This window comes from Thalassophryne amazonica, chromosome 3, assembly GCF_902500255.1.
Source record: "Thalassophryne amazonica chromosome 3, fThaAma1.1, whole genome shotgun sequence".
NCBI classification, from domain to species: domain Eukaryota; kingdom Metazoa; phylum Chordata; class Actinopteri; order Batrachoidiformes; family Batrachoididae; genus Thalassophryne; species Thalassophryne amazonica.
The window spans coordinates 73,104,806-73,129,069 of record NC_047105.1 but is presented as its reverse complement, the minus strand read 5'-3'; the positions used below and the strand labels follow the sequence as shown (position 1 = coordinate 73,129,069).

The following is a 24,264-nucleotide window of genomic DNA, read 5'->3' as shown; positions in this document are numbered from 1 at the left end:
AGGTCTTGTCTCAGAGTGATGCTGAAAAACTAATTCATGCATTTATTTCCTCTAGGCTGGACTATTGTAATTCATTATTATCAGGTTGTCCTAAAAGTTCCCTAAAAAGCCTTCAGTTAATTCAAAATGCTGCAGCTAGAGTACTGACGGGGACTAGAAGGAGAGAGCATATCTCACCCATATTGGCCTCTCTTCATTGGCTTCCTGTTAATTCTAGAATAGAATTTAAAATTATTCTTCTTACTTATAAGGTTTTGAATAATCAGGTCCCATCTTATCTTAGGGACCTCGTAGTACCATATCACCCCAATAGAGCGCTTCGCTCTCAGACTGCAGGCTTACTTGTAGTTCCTAGGGTTTGTAAGAGTAGAATGGGAGGCAGAGCCTTCAGCTTTCAGGCTCCTCTCCTGTGGAACCAGCTCCCAATTCAGATCAGGGAGACAGACACCCTCTCTACTTTTAAGATTAGGCTTAAAACTTTCCTTTTTGCTAAAGCTTATAGTTAGGGCTGGATCAGGTGACCCTGAACCATCCCTTAGTTATGCTGCTATAGACGTAGACTGCTGGGGGGTTCCCATGATGCACTGTTTCTTTCTCTTTTTGCTCTGTATGCACCACTCTGCATTTATTCATTAGTGATCGATCTCTGCTCCCCTCCACAGCATGTCTTTTTCCTGGTTCTCTCCCTCAGCCCCAACCAGTCCCAGCAGAAGACTGCCCCTCCCTGAGCCTGGTTCTGCTGGAGGTTTCTTCCTGTTAAAAGGGAGTTTTTCCTTCCCACTGTAGCCAAGTGCTTGCTCACAGGGGGTCGTTTTGACCGTTGGGGTTTTACATAATTATTGTATGGCCTTGCCTTACAATATAAAGCGCCTTGGGGCAACTGTTTGTTGTGATTTGGCGCTATATAAATATATAAATATATAAATAAAATTGATTGATTGATTGATTTTTCTAACATTTAAATTCTCTCTAAACATTTTACTTGTTGAATTTATTATTATTTTAAGTAGTATTAGTAGTTGTAGTAAAAAAAGGCTTCAAAACTGGACCTTTAATCTAGGGGTGTTGTGGGGGAGGGTACATCCTTGCCCCGCGCCCCCATTCCATCTGGATTCGCCCCTGCTTTGGCGTTTGAGCACAAAGAATGGATAACATTTATTTATGCCGAAAACATGACCAGATTTACAGGTAAGAAAGTTTTATTGCGTTTTCACATCATGTGGTCCTCAGAAAGAGAGTTTAGGTGCATTTGAGTGGAAAATAGTGTTAGTTGTTGACGCGTCGCGGAGGCTCAGCTGTTTTTAGCAGCAGGTACGGAGCGGCTCGGAGAAAAAAAAGCATAAAAATGTCTTTGTAAAGCTCAGTGCAGGTGCGCTGTTGTCACTGTGCTTTAAGAGGTGAGGACGAGTCGTAGCTGTTGCAGAAAAACGCGGATGAAAAGCTCACAGCTCGCTTAAAGTGTGTAGTTCAGTCGAACCCTGACCCCCTTCTCACGGACCAAGTTTAATGCTGCTATCGACCCATAATGCAAAAATAATAGTAACGCACAGTGATTTGGAGAAGTAACTTTAATCTGATTAATGATTTGGAAAGATTAACGCGTTAGATTACTCGTTACTAAAAAAAAAAGTGGTCAGATTAGGCCGGCATCACCGCTAATTAGACAAGGATATCTATGTTAAAGAGGGGGGCTTCGAGCAGTGGCATACATTTAACCCTTTATGTGCCATAATAATGGAGGACAGCGGTTTTATTGGTCGTGATTACACAGTAGGGGGCTGAATATTGGTAAGGATGTGACCCTAGCGTCACTAGCCAAAATTACACCCTAGGAGCACATAACTGTAACAATTGGTCATTTCTGAAAACAAGCACCAAAATTGGCACACACACTCCTTAGACATTACTCTTTTGTAAAAGCACGTTAGTCACTTAAATTTTCAATAGGCAGCCAGGTAGTGGTCAAATGAAGAATTACACAGAGGTCAAAATCTAATCATATTGACAAATATACCACCATATTGTTTGTCTGATCACAAAGATTCCACAAAGGTATAGTTTGGACTATCTGACTGAATACAACCCCTGGCAAAAATTATGGAATCACCGGCCTCGGAGGATGTTCATTCAGTTGTTTAATTTTGTGGAAAAAAAAGCAGATCACAGACATGACACAAAACTAAAGTCATTTCAAATGGCAACTTTCTGGCTTTAAGAAACACTATAAGAAATCAAGAAAAAAAGATTGTGACAGTCAGTAACGGTTACTTTTTTAAAAAAAGAAGCAAGAGGAAAAAAATATGGAATCACTCAATTCTGAGGAATAAATTATGGAATCACCCTGTAAATTTCCATCCCCCAAACTAAAACCTGCATCAACTCAGATCTGCTCGTTGACATTGACCCTATGCCATGACATTGATCCTATGTGTGTTTTTGCAAGGAACGTTTTCACAGTTTTTGCTCTATGGCAAGATGCATTATCATCTTGAAAAATGATTTCATCATCCCCAAACATCCTTTCAATTGTCCAAAATATCAACGTAAACTTGTGCATTTATTGATGATGTAATGACAGCCATCTCCCCAGTGCCTTTACCTGACATGCAGCCCCATATCATCAATGACTGTGGAAATTTAGATGTTCTCTTCAGGCAATCATCTTTATAAATCTCATTGGAACGGCACCAAACAAAAGTTCCAGCATCATCACCTTGCCCAATGCAGATTTGAGATTCATCACTGAATATCACTTTCATCCAGTCATCCACAGTCCACGATTGCTTTTCCTTAGCCCATTGTAACCTTGTTTATTCTGTTTAGGTGTTAATGATGGCTTTCGTTTAGCTTTTCTGTATGTAAGTCCCATTTCCTTTAGGCGGTTTCTTACAGTTCAGTCATAGACATTGACTCCAGTTTCCTCCCATTTGTTCCTCATTTGTTTTGTTGTGCATTTTTGGATTTTTGAGACATATTGCTTTAAGTTTTCTGTCTTGACGCTTTGATGTCTTCCTTGGTCTACCAGTATGTTTGCCTTTAACAACCTTCCCATGTTTTTTGTATTTGGTCCTGAGTTTAGACACAGCTGACTGTGAACAACCAACATCTTTTGCAACATTGCATGATGATTTACTCTCTTTTAAGAGTTTGATAATCCTCTCCTTTGTTTCAACTGACATATCTCGTGTTGGAGCCATGATTCATGTCAGTCCACTTGGTGCAACAGCTCTCCAAGGTGTGATCACTCCTTTTTAGATGCAGACTAATGAGCAGATCTGATATGATGCAGGTGTTAGTTTTGGGAATGAAAATTTACAGGGTGATTCCATAATTTTTTCCTCAGAATTGAGTGATTCCATATTTTTTTCCTCTGCTTGGTCTAAAAAGTAACCGTTACTGACTGCCACAATCTTTTTTTCTTGATTTCTTATAGTGTTTCTTAAAGCCAGAAAGCTGCCATTTGAAATGACTTTAGTTTTGTGTCATGTGTGTGATCTGCTTTTTTTCTACAAAATTAAACAACTGAATGAACATCCTCCGAGGCCAGTGATTCCATAATTTTTGCCAGGGGTTGTATTATGGAGTTATGGGGTAAAAGCAGCAAGAATGGTGACAAACGTTTTCAAGATTCAAAAGTTAAAGTTGCTACAATTTTGGCAAAAAGTGATGCAAATTACTGGTTGAGTTAATAGGGTTTTAAAAAGGAATAGTTTGCACCATGTGTCATGTTTAGTTATCAAAAGGAAAAAAGAGGGGAAAATAGACAGTTTCTCTTCAGACAACACAGACTCGCCGGCATATCACCTGTCATGCACAGGCAGACAGTTTTGACTTGTGGTTAAAAATTTAAACAAGCTAATTCCGGACAAGTTATTTAAATTAGCGGCACGTCGGGTTGTTTTGTGAAGTGAAAATATCAACTATATGTTTTAGTTTTAAAGTAATGCACTAATTTTGAAGGTTTAGGTGTTTAGACACATGCCACAGTGCATTATGGGTAAATTAGTTTCATGACATGAGAGGTTGGCTGCACACACAACTTACTGAAACGTGTGGTGGGTTTTACAAATAAATCTGTATTTGTAAATATGTCTTTTTTTATTTGTAAAGAAAAAGCCAATTTGAAAACTGAAAATTCTAAGTGGAATCAACACTTTTAGCGAATGTGTTTCACTTGGTATTCATACTACCATGAACACTGCCATCTACAACATTTCATTATGCCTGCAAAAATATGTTAGCGGTCTAAAAATTATCAGACCTAAATTTATCGGAAGCTAATTGGTCCACTGATGGTTTTCAAAGTTAACTGAAAAGCTCATGAAAACATTAGCTTCGATAATTAACGGTTAGCAGATTTGTGGAACCGTGCCCACCACTGCATTTGTCATATGTCATACAATCCAATGGACATTGATCTTGTTTGACCTTTACTTTGGAGACCAAGCATTCAACACAGTCACTATTCCATTTATTAATTCTATTTGCACAACCAATAACTTGCATCACTTTTTTTTTTTTACCAAAATTGGAGCAGCATTAACTTTTGACCCCTGTACAAACTTAAATTGACCTTTGGCACCATCCTTGGTGTTTTTACCCCATAACTCCATAACATTCAGTCACAAATAGTCCAAACTATACCTTTTTGAAATCTTGTTGATCAGACAAATAATGTGGTATAATTTTCAATATGATTGGAGCATTTTTAAATTTTGACCCCTGTGTAATTCTTCAGTTGACCAATACCTGGCTGCCTATTGAAAATTTAGGTGGCTAACGTGCTTTTACAAAAGAGTAATGTCTAAGGAGTGGTTGTGCCAAATTTGGTGCTTGTTTCACCATTTGAAAGATTCCTCTGTAAATATTCTGTTATCCACTTCACTAATTGAGATTGCGTGTGTGTGTCTATAAAAACCTAAAGCGTAGAGGCTTGATAAAATTAGGCACAAGTGATTGACTGCCTCTGCACATAGTGTATAAGATGTGTGAATGTTAAACAACTTTGTGGTGTTTTTCATAGATACACTTTACTGGTTCATTGTATATGTGTGTGTGCCCACAACTTTAGGTACCAGCTAAATCTGTTTGCTCGGATGTGTTTGGATCGCCAGTACCTGGCAATCAACAAGATCTCTGGTCAGCTGGATGTGGACCTGATATTGCGATGCATGTCAGATGAAGACCTACCCTATGACCTCCGAGCCTCATTTTGCCGCATGATGCTGCACATGCATGTAGATCGTGACCCTCAGGAACAAGTTACACCTGTCAAGTATGCACGGCTGTGGTCAGAGATCCCTTCAGAGATTGCTATTAATGAGTGAGTGAACTTAATAGAGCTTTCAATGTAATGTATATTTTCTTCATAATTGCTGTTTGTTTAGGTTGTACATTAATGTGTCCTTATATTATTGTCTGCTTATAGCTATGACAATGATGGAACATCTAAAGATGAAATTAAGGAGCGCTTCTCCCAGACAATGGAGTTTGTGGAGAACTATCTCAGAGATGTGGTGTGTCAGAGTTTCCCATTTGCAGATAAAGAGAAGAACAAGCTCACCTTTGAGGTTTGTTAAACACGTTTTGCACTGCGGTATTGTATCACTTCCTGTTCTGGAGCACAGCGGTGTTTTTCTGTATCTGTTAGCTGTTTAATCTGCGCAGTTAGATTGATCTAGTTATCTAGATTACGATTTGTTTCCCAGTGTAATCTTTACGTGCCTTAACTAAAGCACTCCTCCTGCTGAATCACCTCTAAATTATTTACACATTATTCACTTTGCGTGTTTTTAGGAATCCGCTAGCTTAGCGTAGCTACTAGCTCTTAGCCGATTTAGCATGGCGGCTTCTCCTGTCTCTCCCGCACTTTTCTGCTCTGGGTGTGAAATGTTTAGTTATTCCTCGGCCTCCTTTAGCAGTAACGGTACTTGTAATAAGTGTAGGTTATTCGTAGCTTTGGAGGCCAGGCTGGGCGAATTGGAGACTCGGCTCTGCACCGTGGAAAATTCTACAGCTAGCCAGGCCCCTGTAGTCGGTGCGGACCAAGGTAGCTTAGCCGCCGTTAGTTACCCCCTGGCAGATCCCGAGCAGCCGGGAAAGCTGGGTGACTGGGTGACTGTGAGGAGGAAGCGTAGCCCTAAACAGAAGCCCCGTGTACACCGCCAACCCGTTCACATCTCTAACCGTTTTTCCCCACTCGACGACACACCCGCCGAGGATCAAACTCTGGTTATTGGCGACTCTGTTTTGCGAAATGTGAAGTTAGCGACACCAGCAACCATAGTCAATTGTCTTCCGGGGGCCAGAGCAGGCGACATTGAAGGAAATTTGAAACTGCTGGCTAAGGCTAAGCGTAAATTTGGTAAGATTGTAATTCACGTCGGCAGTAATGACACCCGGTTACGCCAATCGGAGGTCACTAAAATTAACATTAAATCGGTGTGTAACTTTGCAAAAACAATGTCGGACTCTGTAGTTTTCTCTGGGCCCCTCCCCAATCAGACCGGGAGTGACATGTTTAGCCGCATGTTCTCCTTGAATTGCTGGCTGTCAGAGTGGTGTCCAAAAAATGAGGTGGGCTTCATAGATAATTGGCAAAGCTTCTGGGGAAAACCTGGTGTTGTTAGGAGAGACGGCATCCATCCCACTTTGGATGGAGCAGCTCTCATTTCTAGAAATCTGGCCAATTTTCTTAAATCCTCCAAACCGTGACTATCCAGGGTTGGGACCAGGAAGCAGAGTTGTAGTCTTACACACCTCTCTGCAGCTTCTCTCCCCCTGCCATCCCCTCATTACCCCATCCCCGTAGAGACGGTGCCTGCTCCCAGACTACCAATAATCAGCAAAAATCTATTTAAGCATAAAAATTCAAAAAGAAAAAATAATATAGCACCTTCAACTGCACCACAGACTAAAACAGTTAAATGTGGTCTATTAAACATTAGGTCTCTCTCTTCTAAGTCCCTGTTGGTAAATGATATAATAATTGATCAACATATTGATTTATTCTGCCTTACAGAAACCTGGTTACAGCAGGATGAATATGTTAGTTTAAATGAGTCAACACCCCCGAGTCACACTAACTGTCAGAATGCTCGTAGCACGGGCCGGGGCGGAGGATTAGCAGCAATCTTCCATTCCAGCTTATTAATTAATCAAAAACCCAGACAGAGCTTTAATTCATTTGAAAGCTTGACTCTTAGTCTTGTCCATCCAAATTGGAAGTCCCAAAAACCAGTTTTATTTGTTATTATCTATCGTCCACCTGGTCGTTACTGTGAGTTTCTCTGTGAATTTTCAGACCTTTTGTCTGACTTAGTGCTTAGCTCAGATAAGATAATTATAGTGGGCGATTTTAACATCCACACAGATGCTGAGAATGACAGCCTCAACACTGCATTTAATCTATTATTAGACTCTATTGGCTTTGCTCAAAAAGTAAATGAGTCCACCCACCACTTTAATCATATCTTAGATCTTGTTCTGACTTATGGTATGGAAATAGAAGACTTAACAGTATTCCCTGAAAACTCCCTTCTGTCTGATCATTTCTTAATAACATTTACATTTACTCTGTTGGACTACCCAGCAGTGGGGAATAAGTTTCATTACACTAGAAGTCTTTCAGAAAGCGCTGTAACTAGGTTTAAGGATATGATTCCTTCTTTATGTTCTCTAATGCCATATACCAACACAGTGCAGAGTAGCTACCTAAACTCTGTAAGTGAGATAGAGTATCTCGTCAATAGTTTTACATCCTCATTGAAGACAACTTTGGATGCTGTAGCTCCTCTAAAAAAGAGAGCTTTAAATCAGAAGTGCCTGACTCCGTGGTATAACTCACAAACTCGTAGCTTAAAGCAGATAACCCGTAAGTTGGAGAGGAAATGGCGTCTCACTAATTTAGAAGATCTTCACTTAGCCTGGAAAAAGAGTCTGTTGCTCTATAAAAAAGCCCTCCGTAAAGCTAGGACATCTTTCTACTCATCACTAATTGAAGAAAATAAGAACAACCCCAGGTTTCTTTTCAGCACTGTAGCCAGGCTGACAGAGTCAGAGCTCTATTGAGCTGAGTATTCCATTAACTTTAACTAGTAATGACTTCATGACTTTCTTTGCTAACAAAATTTTAACTATTAGAGAAAAAATTACTCATAACCATCCCAAAGACGTATCGTTATCTTTGGCTGCTTTCAGTGATGCCGGTATTTGGTTAGACTCTTTCTCTCCGATTGTTCTGAGTTATTTTCATTAGTTACTTCATCCAAACCATCAACATGTTTATTAGACACCATTCCTACCAGGCTGCTCAAGGAAGCCCTACCATTATTTAATGCTTCGATCTTAAATATGATCAATCTATCTTTGTTAGTTGGCTATGTACCACAGGCTTTTAAGGTGGCAGTAATTAAACCATTACTTAAAAAGCCATCACTTGACCCAGCTATCTTAGCTAATTATAGGCCAATCTCCAACCTTCCTTTTCTCTCAAAAATTCTTGAAAGGGTAGTTGTAAAACAGCTAACTGATCATCTGCAGAGGAATGGTCTATTTGAAGAGTTTCAGTCAGGTTTTAGAATTCATCATAGTACAGAAACAGCATTAGTGAAGGTTACAAATGATCTTCTTATGGCCTCGGACAGTGGACTCATCTCTGTGCTTGTTCTGTTAGACCTCAGTGCTGCTTTTGATACTGTTGACCATAAAGTTTTATTACAGAGATTAGAGCATGCCATAGGTATTAAAGGCACTGCGCTGCGGTGGTTTGAATCATATTTGTCTAATAGATTACAATTTGTTCATGTAAATGGGGAATCTTCTTCACAGACTAAAGTTAATTATGGAGTTCCACAAGGTTCTGTGCTAGGACCAATTTTATTCACTTTATACATGCTTCCCTTAGGCAGTATTATTAGACGGTATTGCTTAAATTTTCATTGTTACGCAGATGATACCTAGCTTTATCTATCCATGAAGCCAGAGGACACACACCAATTAGCTAAACTGCAGGATTGTCTTACAGACATAAAGACATGGATGACCTCTAATTTCCTGCTTTTAAACTCAGATAAAACTGAAGTTATTGTACTTGGCCCCACAAATCTTAGAAACATGGTGTCTAACCAGATCCTTACTCTGGATGGCATTACCCTGACCTCTAGTAATACTGTGAGAAATCTTGGAGTCATTTTTGATCAGGATATGTCATTCAAAGCGCATATTAAACAAATATGTAGGACTGCTTTTTTGCATTTACGCAATATCTCTAAAATCAGAAAGGTCTTGTCTCAGAGTGATGCTGAAAAACTAATTCATGCATTTATTTCCTCTAGGCTGGACTATTGTAATTCATTATTATCAGGTTGTCCTAAAAGTTCCCTAAAAAGCCTTCAGTTAATTCAAAATGCTGCAGCTAGAGTACTGACGGGGACTAGGAGAGAGCATATCTCACCCATATTGGCCTCTCTTCATTGGCTTCCTGTTAATTCTAGAATAGAATTTAAAATTCTTCTTCTTACTTATAAGGTTTTGAATAATCAGGTCCCATCTTATCTTAGGGACCTCGTAGTACCATATCACCCCAATAGAGCGCTTCGCTCTCAGACTGCAGGCTTACTTGTAGTTCCTAGGGTTTGTAAGAGTAGAATGGGAGGCAGAGCCTTCAGCTTTCAGGCTCCTCTCCTGTGGAACCAGCTCCCAATTCAGATCAGGGAGACAGACACCCTCTCTACTTTTAAGATTAGGCTTAAAACTTTCCTTTTTGCTAAAGCTTATAGTTGGGGCTGGATCAGGTGACCCTGAACCATCCCTTAGTTATGCTGCTATAGACTTAGACTGCTGGGGGGTTCCCATGATGCACTGTTTCTTTCTCTTTTTGCTCTGTATGCACCACTCTGCATTTAATCATTAGTGATTGATCTCTGCTCCCCTCCACAGCATGTCTTTTCTTGGTTCTCTCCCTCAGCCCCAACCAGTCCCAGCAGAAGACTGCCCCTCCCTGAGCCTGGTTCTGCTGGAGGTTTCTTCCTGTTAAAAGGGAGTTTTTCCTTCCCACTGTAGCCAAGTGCTTGCTCATAGGGGGTCGTTTTGACCGTTGGGGTTTTACATAATTATTGTATGGCCTTGCCTTACAATATAAAGCGCCTTGGGGCAACTGTTTGTTGTGATTTGGCGCTATATAAAAAAATTGATTGATTGATTGATTGAATGTGTAATCATACAGTGTACACAGTTCACACAACTTTAATGGGTCTGTTTTCCTGCTTTAGGTGGTGAATTTGGCCAGGAACCTAATTTATTTTGGCTTCTACAACTTCAGTGACTTGCTGAGACTAACAAAGATCCTGCTGGCTATTCTAGACTGCGTCCATGTCGGCACCATTTTCCCTTTCAACAAACTGGACAAAGGAGATGATGGTAAAGGTATGGGATAAATAATCCTTATTGGTAATCCTCATTGAAGAAACAAATACTTCAGAAATGTGACTCATGTGCACGCTTGCATATGCGCTTGTTTTCAGGCAGTAATGTGATGAGGTCCATTCACGGTGTAGGTGAACTCATGTCTCAAGTAGTCCTAAGAGGAGGTGGCTTTCTTCCAACAACTTCAGTCAGCAGCTCAAGTGGAGCAACAGCAAAAAGCCAGACTGCGTCAGAAAAACAGGACATACTAGTCATGGACACCAAGCTCAAAATCATTGAGATCCTGCAGGTGTAGAGCCCACAGCGACTTACTCAAATCCATTCACAGTACACACTACTACAACTGTACTTCCTAGTCATAAAGGGAGGCAAGATTGCAAGAGTCTTATGCAGTGGTGGGCACAGCTAACCAAAAGGTTAGCTTTGAGAGGGATGCAAGATTGCAAGTCTTATGCAGTGGTGGGCACAGCTAACCAAAAAGTTATCTTTGATAGATAAAGCTAAACCAATAAACCCCTATAAAATTTTAGTGGAAGTTACAGCTAAAAGCTAAACCAATAACTTTTAGTATTTAGTGTACTCGCAGCTACTACTGGGTTCCCGCGGGGTCTAAAAAAGTCTTAAAAACTCTTAAATTCAGAAAGTAAAATTTTAGGCCTTTAAATGTCTTAAAAACACCCACATTTTCATCGCAGGTCTAAAATTTAATTTACTCAAGTCTTAAAAAATTACATTCTCTCCGACCATTCCGAGAAGTGTCTGTAGAAAAAAATGAAACGCTTTCCAACGTGTCGTGACGTCAGACGCGTCGCTTTGGAAGCGGCAAGGGGGCAGAGATTGTGGCCACGTCACACTCTGGCTGTTTCACAACCTGAAAAAAGTTCAGCGATCACCACCTTGAATTTGTGTTGCCTGAACCACAAAAAAGTTTTAAAAAACAGCAGTAGAACAACAACAAAAAAAAGCTTCTCCCATCATCCTGCTGGGAGAAGCTTTTTTTTTTCCAGCTACTTTTCGGAGTGACGCCGACCGAGGGAGGACTGATGACTTGGTGGAATATCGATCGAACCGCGACAGCGGGCCGATCCACACGGAGAAGCCGGCCTTCAGGCATCATTCCTGGGCAGAGCGAGGCAGGCAGCCGGGGGGATGGAGCAAACCCACTCATTCCGAAATCTCCCACTTTTTGGATATATGCGAAGTCCCAGTTTGCCCAACGGAGTTTAGTTCTGCAGCTTTATCGAGGTGAGAATAATGTAAAAATAAAACGTGACGTTTACTGAACTCCTGTGAAGGTAATGATCGGCTAACGTTAGCGTAGCCTTTTAGCACAGTTGATCTGAGTGAACGCTTTAATTTCTAAATGGTTCAGTCTTTTTTATTTTTACCAAATAAAGCTACAGCTTTTTTCAGACAGCACAAAAGCTCAACATTAAATAACTTATTTTTTCGGGCGTTTTTTCTCATTTTTTCCCTTTAGTGTTTCTTTATATTTAAAGAAATATTTTTATTTGTCCCAATCAGGAACATTTGCTGTGCAGACAACCAAACTTCCATTGATGAGCTGAACACCGCGAAGTCCAGTCGAAAGAAAACATCTCTGCTTTTCAGCAACACCACCAGAGTTCAAAACTGCAGAAGAGACCTTCATCTGGTCCCGAGAATCCAGCAGAACATCACCTGCTTCTAAATAAAAGGCTCTTTGAACAGCAACTATTTCATTATTTTTTTAAAAAGCTGTTTCATTTTATATTTTAACAATAAATGAACGGATCATTAAAAATGTCCACGAATCAAAGTCAAAAGACATTTGCACAAGTAGAAGCTCTCCACTTATTGTGCTCAAATTCATATTTTAGAAATGACTCTGTCCTGATAACATTAAAGGCAATTACATATTTTGACGAAATTACAAGTTTAAATGACTATATAAAAAAAAAAATTTATCATGAGGTTTGTCACAGAAATCCTACTTTACAATCACACTGCAGTCATTGTTAAATTATTTCCTGTTGCATTTATAATACACATTTGTATTTATTTAGTGTCTTTTTCTGGTTGAAATGAGATATAAATAATCTACCAGACTTTAAAAAATGTACAAGTTTCCATGTTAATTTATTTGTCTAAAAATAAATGTAAGAGGTTCTTTATGTTAAACAAGAAATTATCTAATCTGAAATAACAGCTGGTTTTAATTTAGATGAAAGGTTTCTAAAGAACCATTTATTGATTTATTTAGCGATTTTAATTACAAGTGTTCTAAACTTTTTTTTAACAGTAATCAGAAATTTTGAGGTAACAAACAACAAAAAAACATTTCCAATGATTTTTCTTCAGAAAACTGCTCTATAAATGAGCAGTCTTGTCACACGTTAATGTTTTGTACAGATCAGTGGTTTCCACCGATCCATTTTGTAGAGATCAGTGATTTCTGCCACTCGTCTTCCGTGTTTTGGCCCGATGCGTCGTTACTATTGGACAACGCGAAGGTACGTCACAGCTCAGAGTGTCGAAAGTTGGATTGGATTGAACTTTGACCCCGTCAGCCTGTCGCCAAGCGGCAATGCGCGCTTCCGTCAGAAGCGTCATTTTAGCTCGGCTTTTGACGCGACGCTTCTGACGCGTCTAAAAAGGAACGCGTCTCATTGAAAATAATGCTTTTTAGACCGATTTTTGACGCTTCTGACGCGTTCAGTGTGAAAGGCCCTTAATAAGTTGGCTCGGTATGTCCACTACCGTGTTCCGTACCTTTCAAATTTTCGTCATTTTCGTTTCCGCCAAGTGTATGCCACTGCCGTTAGTCAAGAGTCGATAGTGTGGACAACGTGTGTTTGTGAAATGGGTAACACAATTGTTGCCCAAAGGCTCATATGTGACTTTGTTGCAATGCATGGAGGTGTCACTCAGGTCCCCCTCACCAAGGAACTTGTGGCGTCTGTGGGTGCAGCCCGGTCAAAATACCGACTCTTTCTGGATCAGGAGCGTGTCAGAAAAGACAAGGAAACCCAGGGCCAGAAAAGAAAGCTGGCCGAGCAGGCTCTGGAGGACCTGAAGAAGAGGAAGACGAGTCTGGAAAGTGTGTCCGCCTGTCTTTCCAGTGAGGCAGATGCACTCGCTGAAGAGGCGGAGAAGAGAGCTGGCTCAAAGATGGCTCAGCTGCTTTTGAAGTCGAATGCTCTGAGAAGAGCACACAAAGACAAAGTCGCTGAAGTGAAAGCCCTTGAAGCTGAGATTAGCGCAAAAGAGGAGCTGAGATATAAGGTTGTATAGCGCCTTTTGAGAATTTAACTTTTTTCCAGTTGGTCAATGTTGTTTATCGTATTGTATATGTTGTGTATTATCACTCAATCTTGTTTTCTGCTTTTGGTGTACTTTGACATGTTTCAAACCAATACAAAATGACATGGTTTTGAGAATCAAATGTGATCGTCCTTTTTTTGGGGGGGGGGGGTCTTGAGGTTGGTCTAAAATTTTACTCATAATGGTCTAAAAAGGTCTAAAATTTAACTTGGTGATTCCTGCAAGAACCCTGTACTAACAACAACAAGTCAGCGCTTCTGTCTCAGATCAGCCTTCTCTCAGCAAAAGAGCCCTGGTGACCAGAGAGAAAGGGAAGGGAAGAGAAAAAAGAAAAGGAGAGAAAAAAATAATTTATTTTAACATCATACAGATTTGCAGGCGTATCACGGGAGTCATGCACAGGCAGACAGTTTTGACTTATGATGAAAATTTTAAACAAAGTAATTTTGGAGAAGTTACTGAAATTAACGTCACCTCTGTCATTTTACAAAGTGAAAATATCAGCTATACGTTTATTTTTAAAGTAATGCACTAATTTTAAAGGTTTTACCATTTACAGACACACATGCCGAATTGCATTATGGGAAGTTTGCCATCTACTGGTCATCTGGTAGATGGTAGTGTGAATAGCAATTGCCACACATTCGCAAGAAGTGCTGAATCACTTAACAGAATTTTCAGTTTTGAAGTTGTCTTTTTTTTACAAATGAAAAAAAATTACTTATTTAGAAGTACAGATTTATTTGTAAAAACCAACACACTTGTGTGTTATGCCGACCAACCACTGATGACAGGAAACTAATTTCCCCATAATGCAATTTGGCATATGTGTCTGTAACATATAGCTGATATTTTCACTTTGTAAAATGATGGAGGTGATGTTAATTTCAATAACTTGTACGAAATTAGTTTGTTGAAAAATTTAACCATAAGTCAAAACTGTCTGTCTGTGCATGACTCCTGTAATACTTCTGCAAGTCTGTATGGTGTGAAAATAAATGATCTCTCTGGTTGTCAGCTCTGCTGACAAGAGGATTGAGGTCTAACCACTCATAGCTGTTACATAGTATACAACAGGCTGGCGCTAACATCTATGAATTCAGGCTTTACAAATCTTTGTAACTGTTAAGATTTATACACTATGCCTGCAAAAAATATGTTAGCGGTCTAAAAGTTATCGTAACCAAATTTAGCGGAAGTTAATTTATCTGCTGATGGTTTTCAAAGTTAGCTGAAAAGGTAATCAGTTAACAAAAAGTTAGCTTCACTAATTAATGGTTAGCTGATTAGCGGAACTGTGCCCACCACTGATCTTATGCTTAAAAAAGTAAAATAAAGCATGCTGCAAATTTATTAGGTTTTTAGAGGAATACAATCCAATCAGGCATTGTGTGTGTGTGTGTGTGTGTGTGTGTGTGTGTGTGTGTGTGTGTGTGTGTGTGTGTGTGTGTGTGTGTGTGTACTGTGCAAATGATGAAAAAGCATCAAAAATCAATTTTTTCCTGAAAGGCTTCACTACTTAAGACTTCTGTAGAGTGCATTCCTCAGTCCTCTCACGTAGTAATACAGCTGTTATTATCTGTCCTGTCATGTAGTTCATTCTGAACGTCCGCCTGGACTACAGGATCTCCTGTCTGCTGTCCATCTTTAAAAGGGAATTTGATGAGAGTAATTCACAGAGTGATTTATCAGTTACAGGATCAGTGGAAGGACCGAACAATATGCCAGGTCAAGTAAACACAATGAATGTCTGAAGCTTACACAACAATAAGTTGCAGGTTGTCTACAAATAAATATATTATTTTTGTTTTAGGGGCACTGGATTTTGAACACATCGAAGAGCAGGCAGAGGGAATATTTGGTGGAAGGTAATCACACTTTTCATGTAGTCGCAAACAGTATAAATCAAAATGTGTTTTCACATGTGTGTTGACTGTGTGCTTGTTAAGTGAGAACACCCCGCTGGACCTGGACGATCACGGTGGCCGTACCTTCTTAAGGGTTCTCCTCCATTTAACCATGCATGACTATCCTCCTCTGGTGTCGAGAGCCCTTCACCTGCTCTTCAGGCACTTCAGCCAAAGGCAGGAAGTCCTGCAAGCTTTTAAGCAGGTACCCAGATTATTTAAACATCCACATTTGCACACGTATGTGGAGCAAAACAAACAAAAAAAGACTCCATTTGAAATACTTGTTTATACTCATTGTAGACACATTGTTTGCAAGATATGATCATGCTTTTATTCTTTTTCCTATAAAAAGCATATTCCAAATTATTAATCACCGTTTCAGTAATAAAATAACTTAGTTTTCTGAGTAGGTGTGGCTCATGTATGTTTCCTTCATAGTACATGTTGGAACATCTACTGTGTGTCTGAGCAGGTCCAATTACTTGTCACCAGCCAAGATGTGGAAAATTATAAGCAAATAAAGTCAGACCTGGACCAGTTGCGCTCCATCGTTGAGAAATCTGAGCTCTGGGTGTACAAGAGGCAAGGGCCAGACGAAGGTATTGATGCAGGAGAGGGACTCGCTAGTGAGCCAGAGCATAAAAAGGTGCAGTATATAACAAAAGAGCATCAGTACTGCAGTAACGCTTTGTAGTCTAATGAACTGTTTCTGATATATTCTGTAGGGGAACTCGGAGAACACAGAATCGCCAAAGAAAGCCGAAAGCACAAGCAGTTACAATTACAGAGTTGTTAAGGAGGTGATTATGTCTCCTTTTAGTTTGATTAAGAAGAGTCTGTTTCTTTGCAAATCATGTTTGTATAGACTAAGTGCAACATTTCACTGTTTTTTCACCTTCCAGATCCTGCTGCGTCTCAGCAGGCTGTGTGTTCAAGAAGGTCTATCAGGTAGAAAGAGCAAGAAACAGCAGCAGAGATTACTGAGGAACATGGGAGCTCATACTGTGGTACTTGAGCTCTTACAGATTCCCTATGAGAAGGTATTATTGTTCAGTGAAATACAGCATTGGGTCCTCATGTGGTAGTGGACAAACCTTCACATTATTCATTTTCTCTCTAGGGTGAAGATTTGCGTATGCAGGATATAATGAAGCTGGCCCATCAGTTTCTGCAGAACTTCTGTGCAGGAAACCAGCAGAACCAAGCACTCCTTCACAAGCACATCAATCTTTTCCTGAATCCAGGAGTGAGCTGTCTTACCAGACTGTGCATTTTTCTGTAATGATCACCAAAGAAAATCACTTCTTTTTCTTTTGTTCAGATTTTAGAAGCAGTCACCATGCAGCACATATTCATGAACAACTTCCAGCTGTGCAGTGAGATCAATGAACGTGTAGTCCAGCATTTTGTCCATTGCATCGAAACACATGGACGCAATGTCCAGTACCTCAAGTTCCTCCAGACTATTGTAAAAGCAGAGAACAAGTTCATTAAGAAATGTCAGGACATCGTCATGGCAGAGGTCTTCATCACCATCATCTCTTTTGAATATCAGCACTGCCTCATTCTTCAAAAAAAAAAAAAAAGTCTCCTGCAGTAATTGTTTGTGTTTGTTTGTTTCCATCACAGCTGGTGAATGCTGGGGAAGATGTTTTAGTTTTCTACAATGATCGTGCTTCCTTCCAGACGCTAGTGCAGATGATGCGTTCAGAGCGGGATCGTATGGACGAAAACAGTCCTCTGATGTACCACATACACCTGGTAGAACTCTTGGCTGTCTGCACTGAGGGCAAAAATGTTTATACAGAGATCAAATGTAACTCTCTGCTGCCACTAGATGACATCGTCCGGGTAGTGACCCATGAGGACTGTATCCCTGAGGTGAGATGAATGCCTGATTGTCCACAGTCCGTCTGTCTGGTGCGCGCACGCACACAAACAAATGCTCTTTAGCTGGATGCAGGTGTTTCTGCCCTGGTGCGTGAGCCTTGACCCAGGGGGTGCAGTGATGCAGTGTTGTCAGTTCCCAGGAGGGGCATTGGCTCACTGTCTCTGTGGGGTTTTGGGTTAGAATGTGCAAAATGAAGGGAAAGGGTGAAAAGAGAGTATTGGGATTGGCCTGTAATGTAGTCTTTCTTTAGAATTACCCCAACACAATTGTCCTACCATCCAACCCATGGGAGAACACTTTGAAAGCACCTCCAGTGCTCCTGACTTTACTTTCCTTCCATTTGGTCTCTTGTATACCAAGTAGGTTTACTTTTCTCTGCTTCTCCCTTCCCTTAAGCCTCGGTCCCACCGAGTGAAGAAGGAGCCACGCACCCTGTTTTTTTTTGTTTCGTGAGCTGTCGTGGCATTATAGTGGCTCAGAGTGGCTCTTAGAGGCATTATCTTCAGTTAACGAGGCTCCTCTCTGAGCGTGGCGCTAATTTCAAGATGTTCAAAATTTAGCAACAACAGCATGGCGCAGTTTGTGTTCGAGTTACTGCGACGGCTTAGAGGCATTTGCGTGGTGCTTACGAGTCTGCAAAAAGTCCATTATCCGTGCGCCTGGCACCTTCACAGGACCTGAGAGGCTATTTTTGGAGCGGCTCCTCCTCTTGCGCACACAATTGCACCTGATCTGTGTGCTGGACTCTATATATTTTGTAGTGGATTTCATTTTCTGCCAAACCTTGGATGTTGAAAACACTTCTAATCACTTCTGGCATCACAGAGGACTGTTTCATCTAGACACTTTTTTCCCCTCTCTTTCCTGCTCCATATGGGATGTATTTTGAGCAGCTTAAGGTAATTATTTTTAATGTTTTTTATAGCTTGATAAAACAGTTCCTTGCTATAAAAGTATGTCTGTATGTTGATGTCTGTTGTATGTAAAAGTATGTTGATTTAATATCTTGTTAATGGATCACTGTGTGTGCGCACTGAGGCAGGACCTGAGAGGCTATTTTTGGAGCGGGTCTCCTCTTTGCGCACCAAATTCCACCTGCTCTGTGCGCTGGACTCTATATAAAATAATTATTTTGTAGCGGATTAATAATTTTCTGTCAAACCTTGGATGCCGAAAATACCTGTAATCACTTCTGGAATTAATGTATCACATGAGCTCCACTGTGTGTGCGCACTGAGGCAGTAGTGACTCCTCATCACGCTTCAAACGAGCATTTAGGCAGAACGCCAGCTCACAAAAGAGTGATATTTCAGTCAGTATTGGACGAACACAAAGTTAAAATTTGGGTGACTGCGTGAAAGTGGATGTGTGTTTAAAGCCATGGAAGATAATAACTCCAGTGGAGCAGCTAAGAGCAGGAGCTGTGCGGCAACACAGGTGGAGAGCGCACAAAAGAGCGATTTTGAAGACATAACACAAAGTTAAAAGTTGTATCATGGTGACTTGTAAGCTGCGGAAGAAATACAGAAATATATATATTGAAAATGATCCACATTTGTATATAATAAAACGGCCACCTCATTCTATATGCAGAACGGCACCGCGCGCAAAAGAGCGCTTTTGCAGAAATAAACAGATGAACACAAAGTCAAAAGTGGAATCATGTAAAAATGATTGTGCTTAAAGCCAGGGAAAAAATAAAGCCAGCAAGCCATGGATGGAACGGAAGCCAGAAAGAGCAGAGAGGCGGCTGTCCATGAAAGGACAACAGCAGCGCGTGCGCAAAAGAGCGCAGCGCTTTTGCAGAAATAAATGGACAAACATAAAGTTTTATGTGTTTAAAGCAGCAAAAAAAAAAAAGCCAGAGAGCCGCGGAGCCAGCGAGGAGCACAGAGGCGGCTCTCCAGGAACCCATGGTTCGGGTCTAGCTGGTCTGGTGCATTACAGGTGGACTGCATCCTGGCGCACATCGCACAACTGCGGAACTGTGATGGAGTGTCTATTTTTGGACTGCGTAAAAAAAAAAAAAAAGAAGAGACATCTTTAAATGCTGCTGTGAATCTGTGAATTGAAAACCCACACTTTGAAGGGACCAGGTGTGGGAGGGCTGGAGGTTTGGACCAAACTCATGCCTAAACGTGCGCCAACATGGCGTTATCATGGCACTACGTGGCTTAGTGTGGCTGATGCGAGCCATTCGAGGCTGTAATGACAGGTCGGTCGTGGCTCACTAGAGGCTGCTACGCGGCACATGCAGGGTACAGAGAGGCACATAGTGGCACCTTCATAGTGGATACATGTTAAGATGAAAACATGGGTCATTCTTCAAATAATCACCCCACACCCATGCGTGGCTCCTTCTTCAGCCTTCATTATTCGATGGGACTGAGGCTTTATCTGCCTTCACCTAGTGGTTGCATGCTATCTGCTGGTACTCCAATGGCTGACACTAACTGAACCAGTGGTGGTTGTTGGTAATCCAGACCTCAACCATTCTGGTATGAAATCCAGTTTGTGACCTGAGTATGTGTTTAAGCACAGGATTTGCATTGGATGCCCTTCCTGATGCAGCCTGTCATTTATCTGGGCTTGCAACCATCACTCATAATGCACTGGCTTTAGTACTATGCAGTGGATGGGTTAAACACAAGCAAACTCTTCACATTTAAACTCTGCCTGAAGAAGTGCTTTCTTGACACAAACAGAATTTTTTTTCAGAGTCCTAAATATCTGTATATTTTGTGTGGGTGGTACTCCAGGTAGCACTAGACTTTTTCAACTTTTTTGAAGTTGTAGTTTTAATAACTGAACAAACAGTTGTACAGATGCAGGTGTTATCTCATTATCTTGTTAGCAGAGCTTGTCATTTATTAACATAACAGAAATATGCCAAATCGTACGATTACATTTAACAAAATGTTCTTTTTTTTCCACCTTCAAACTCATTTACTCATCATGATCTTGCAGTTTGCTCTCAAACAAACAGCAGTAAAATTATAAAATATTTCTAGTTTTATACCTTTATACTTTTCTACTTTTTTGTATTTATTTACTCGAGAGCTCTGCACAAGAATTCCTATGTACCCAAACCTTGCGTGCGAGTACAAATGGCAAAGTCTCTAATCTAATCTAAATCTGTTTTTTAAATTTAAACAGATAAGGTCTGCTGATAAATCATTAGATATGCAGTATTGTTGAAGCGTACAAGAACATGTTGCACTGGAGTCAGCTTTAATTCTAAATTAACCACAATCATAACCTTTCAGGTGAAGATTGCTTATATCAACTTCCTGAACCACTGCTATGTCGACACTGAGGTTGAAATGAAAGAGATCTACACCTCCAACCACATGTGGAAACTCTTTGAGAACTTTCTGGTTGACATTTGCAGAGTAAGATTCACCAGGTGACTCTGTGGAAACAATAACTTAAACACTGGCCAGACTTAAATTAAAATACTGCCTGTCATTTTTGTTGTATATTGATATTTACAGGTCTGCAACAACACAAGTGATCGCAAGCATGCAGACATTGTTCTGGAGCACTACGTGACTGAGACTGTCATGAGCATTGTAACCACCTTCTTCAGTTCACCCTTCTCTGACCAGAGCACCAGTCTGCAGGTATGTAGCTGCAGCCACAACAACAATATGAAAGACTGAAGCAGAAAAACACGGTGCTGGAACACAACATTCGAGTAAATAAATGAGAAGGAATGTGAAGATCAACTTGGTGTTGGTAAATGCAGTATGAATCTGCTGCGGTTGACACCTCTGCTGTAATAATGTTTACTGAAACAGAGCAGTCAGCTGCTTAAACAGCACATTGGGTGCTGGAGCTTCAATTAGATCAAGACCAGGGTTCTTGCTAGGACCATTTTAGTGCTGGGTAAATTATGTAATCGCGGCTCATAGCTTCCACGGCCCCCAAAGCTATAGGATTTTATAACACTTAAAACATTCTTGGCAAGCCTTATTTGAACTCATTTTGGGTGGTTTTAGATGCACTGAATGCAAGAATGATAAACAAAAAATATTTATGTTGTAATATTTGTAAGAGTAAAATTCTTTTTTGCATGTATCTGTCAAAGTCTAAGTTAATGAAGATTGAAGATGTTAAAAACAATATTTAATGGACATAGCATTTACTATCTTCTTCAAAAATGACACACAGTAGTTTTTAATCCAGTGAAGCAGACAGTTTTTCAGTCATCCTGGCAAGTTTTTTTTCTCAACAATTTGAGTAGATTTGCATTACTTTTTCTTTTTAAACAATATAACACCTAATTGTCAAACCTGCTGTTTTAAATGAAAAGCTTTCTGAATCGGTTTCCTTTCCTTTCACTGATGCAGTGCCCCTCGCTCTCTCTCTCTCTCTCACACACATCTGTTGTTTTCAAACTCAGAGCTTTTTGGAAACACGAAGCCTTTCAACTGTAAAATAAACTAAATTTCTGAATGTACATCCCCAATTCCAATGAAGTTAGGATGTTATGTAAAATGTAAATAAAAACAAAATACAATGATTTGCAACTCCTCTTCAGCCTATATTCAATTGAATGCACTGTAAAGACATGATATTTAATGTTCAAACTGATAAACTTTGTTTTTGTGAAAATATTTGCTCATTTTGAAATGGATGCCTTCAGATACAGAAGGACCTCTGGAGGACTTTCATGGCGGAGTTATTTTTTTTTCATCTCAGAGGGGAGCAGAGACGCTGTTTCCAACTGCTCCCGTTCACAGCTCTGTGGCCACAGAATGCGCTGACTCTGATCTCTGCTGTTTGCAATTTGATACGAAGAAAATGAGAAATATATTTCTTTTGTTTTGTTCATCATATTTCTCTCCACTTCCCTCAATCCTCAATTAAAAAACATTTTTGTAGTCATCAAACATTTGTATTTTGACTGTGATATGTTTAGTATTTGGGCTGTTGTGCAAAATACCTGAAACATTTTCCATAAAAACAGATTATAACTTTGAAAGGTGCAGGTTTGTGGGCTGTGTATCTTTTCTCATCTTGCACCAAACATAAAACAGTAGATGGTGTATGAAGGAAGAGGGAATTTTTTTGGTCTATTCAAAAAGTCAAGATCAGCAACATTCAAGGATTTCTTTCTCCATACAGCTAAATATCAGTCAGCTGAATGACTGTGCAGATACAGTTTTTGTTACTGTATGCATTCATAGTCGTAACACTACATGGAAGCTTTGATTTCATTGTCTGGCTTGCTTCAGAGCAAAGCCATCTGCTTCTGCAGTGCCTTGCAAAAGTATTTGGCCCCTTGGTATTTCACACATTTTAATTTATTTATGCCATTTCAGATACAAAAAGTAAATCAGGCTTCTCAATATAAAAATTTCTAAAATTGTCTTTCTTAAACTCAAACTCAAAGCAAGTCTCTACAACACATAAATTAATTAAAAATATGAAAGCCAAAATGATGGGTTGCATAAGTAATGGGCCCCTTTTGTATAACCTGTAAATAATCAGTTTTATTGCCAGTTTTCTTCTGACAAGTCAGGGGGTGGATACACGAACATTTCCAAGTCACTGAATATGTTTTGGACTTTATTTACATCAGTAACGAAGAAATTCAAACAGTATGGTGCTCTATGGTAAATCTGTGTGAAGCAGACAGTTCTCAAAAACGGAGTGACTGTGCAAGAAGGAGAAGAGTGAGGAAAGCCACCAAGACACCCAGACAACCCAGAAGAAGTTATAGGCTTCTCTGGCTATGATTGGAGAAATTGTGTACAGTGCATGTTTTGCATTTTGTATCACCAGTTATACAGCTTCATGATGAAGAGGTATATAAATCTAGGCTTGCATCTCAGATGTACCATCTGGCAAATTGTAGCTGAACTTTCAGGTCTTCTTTTTAATAAAATTCTAATAAAACTGATGACAGGTATTATACCAAAGGGGCTGATTACTTATGCAACCCATCAACTTGGCTTTTATATTTTTAATTAATTTAAATCAAGTTGAAGAGATTTACTTTGAGTTTAAGGAAGATAATTTTAGACATTTTTATATCGAGAAGCCTGATTTATTTTTTACATCTGAAATGGCATAAATAAATTAAAATGTGTGAAATACCAAGACACTGAATACTTTTACAAGGCACTGTATGTGAATGCATGGTTTTCCCCCAAATTTCTAAAATTAGTCTTGTGATGAATGTAATAGGGTCTGATTTTGGAGAATGAATGTCCTCCTTCTCTTCTTGATCAGTCAAACCTAAGTCACAGTCCTGTAGCACTAATCTGACTTTACAACGTTAAGAGGGTTTAGTTGTGACTGTTGGTATCCTGTTTTTCTGATGAATCATTTCCTTTGTTGACACACAAATGTCTTTCTCATAAGGTACCTTTCACAGATTCGAAGAAGTGGGTCATTCAATCTGTGGAAAAATGAAAAAACTCAAGGCACTTGTTATATTTTCAGACATTTTCACGACTCTACAAATCGCTTTGTGGCTGTCAATTCTTTAAATTATCAATGTCCTTTACTACAAAAATCATGCTCCCTCTCACATGACACAAGCGCTTGTGGCTGAAATTTACTTTTCCTGTTGTACTTTATTTCTGTGCTGTTTGTATCTTCTGCTGCAGGCCTCTGTGTTGAAGAAAATATTTCAGGTACTTAATGCTAAATAATTTTACATGTGTAAGTACACATTTGGGTGATAATGAAAGTTCTTGACTGTTGGAAAACCTCTTCACATGC

At 39.8% G+C, this 24,264-nt stretch overlaps 1 protein-coding gene across 4 annotated transcripts in view; it reads left to right on the top strand.

The window, feature by feature from the left end:
- Positions 1–24,264, top strand: part of LOC117507035 (inositol 1,4,5-trisphosphate receptor type 1) — a 286,805-nt gene that overhangs the window by 119,536 nt on the left and 143,005 nt on the right. For all 4 annotated transcript variants that reach the window (XM_034166724.1, XM_034166723.1, XM_034166725.1 and 1 more), the window contains exons 20-34: positions 5,072–5,323; positions 5,429–5,570; positions 10,272–10,425; positions 10,524–10,714; positions 15,324–15,456; positions 15,542–15,596; positions 15,678–15,840; positions 16,111–16,284; positions 16,364–16,438; positions 16,541–16,678; positions 16,759–16,884; positions 16,960–17,160; positions 17,268–17,519; positions 20,796–20,921; positions 21,024–21,152. In XM_034166724.1, coding sequence (XP_034022615.1) covers positions 5,072–5,323; positions 5,429–5,570; positions 10,272–10,425; positions 10,524–10,714; positions 15,324–15,456; positions 15,542–15,596; positions 15,678–15,840; positions 16,111–16,284; positions 16,364–16,438; positions 16,541–16,678; positions 16,759–16,884; positions 16,960–17,160; positions 17,268–17,519; positions 20,796–20,921; positions 21,024–21,152 — 2,311 coding nt within the window. The remainder of the gene's footprint in view (positions 1–5,071; positions 5,324–5,428; positions 5,571–10,271; positions 10,426–10,523; positions 10,715–15,323; positions 15,457–15,541; positions 15,597–15,677; positions 15,841–16,110; positions 16,285–16,363; positions 16,439–16,540; positions 16,679–16,758; positions 16,885–16,959; positions 17,161–17,267; positions 17,520–20,795; positions 20,922–21,023; positions 21,153–24,264) is intronic.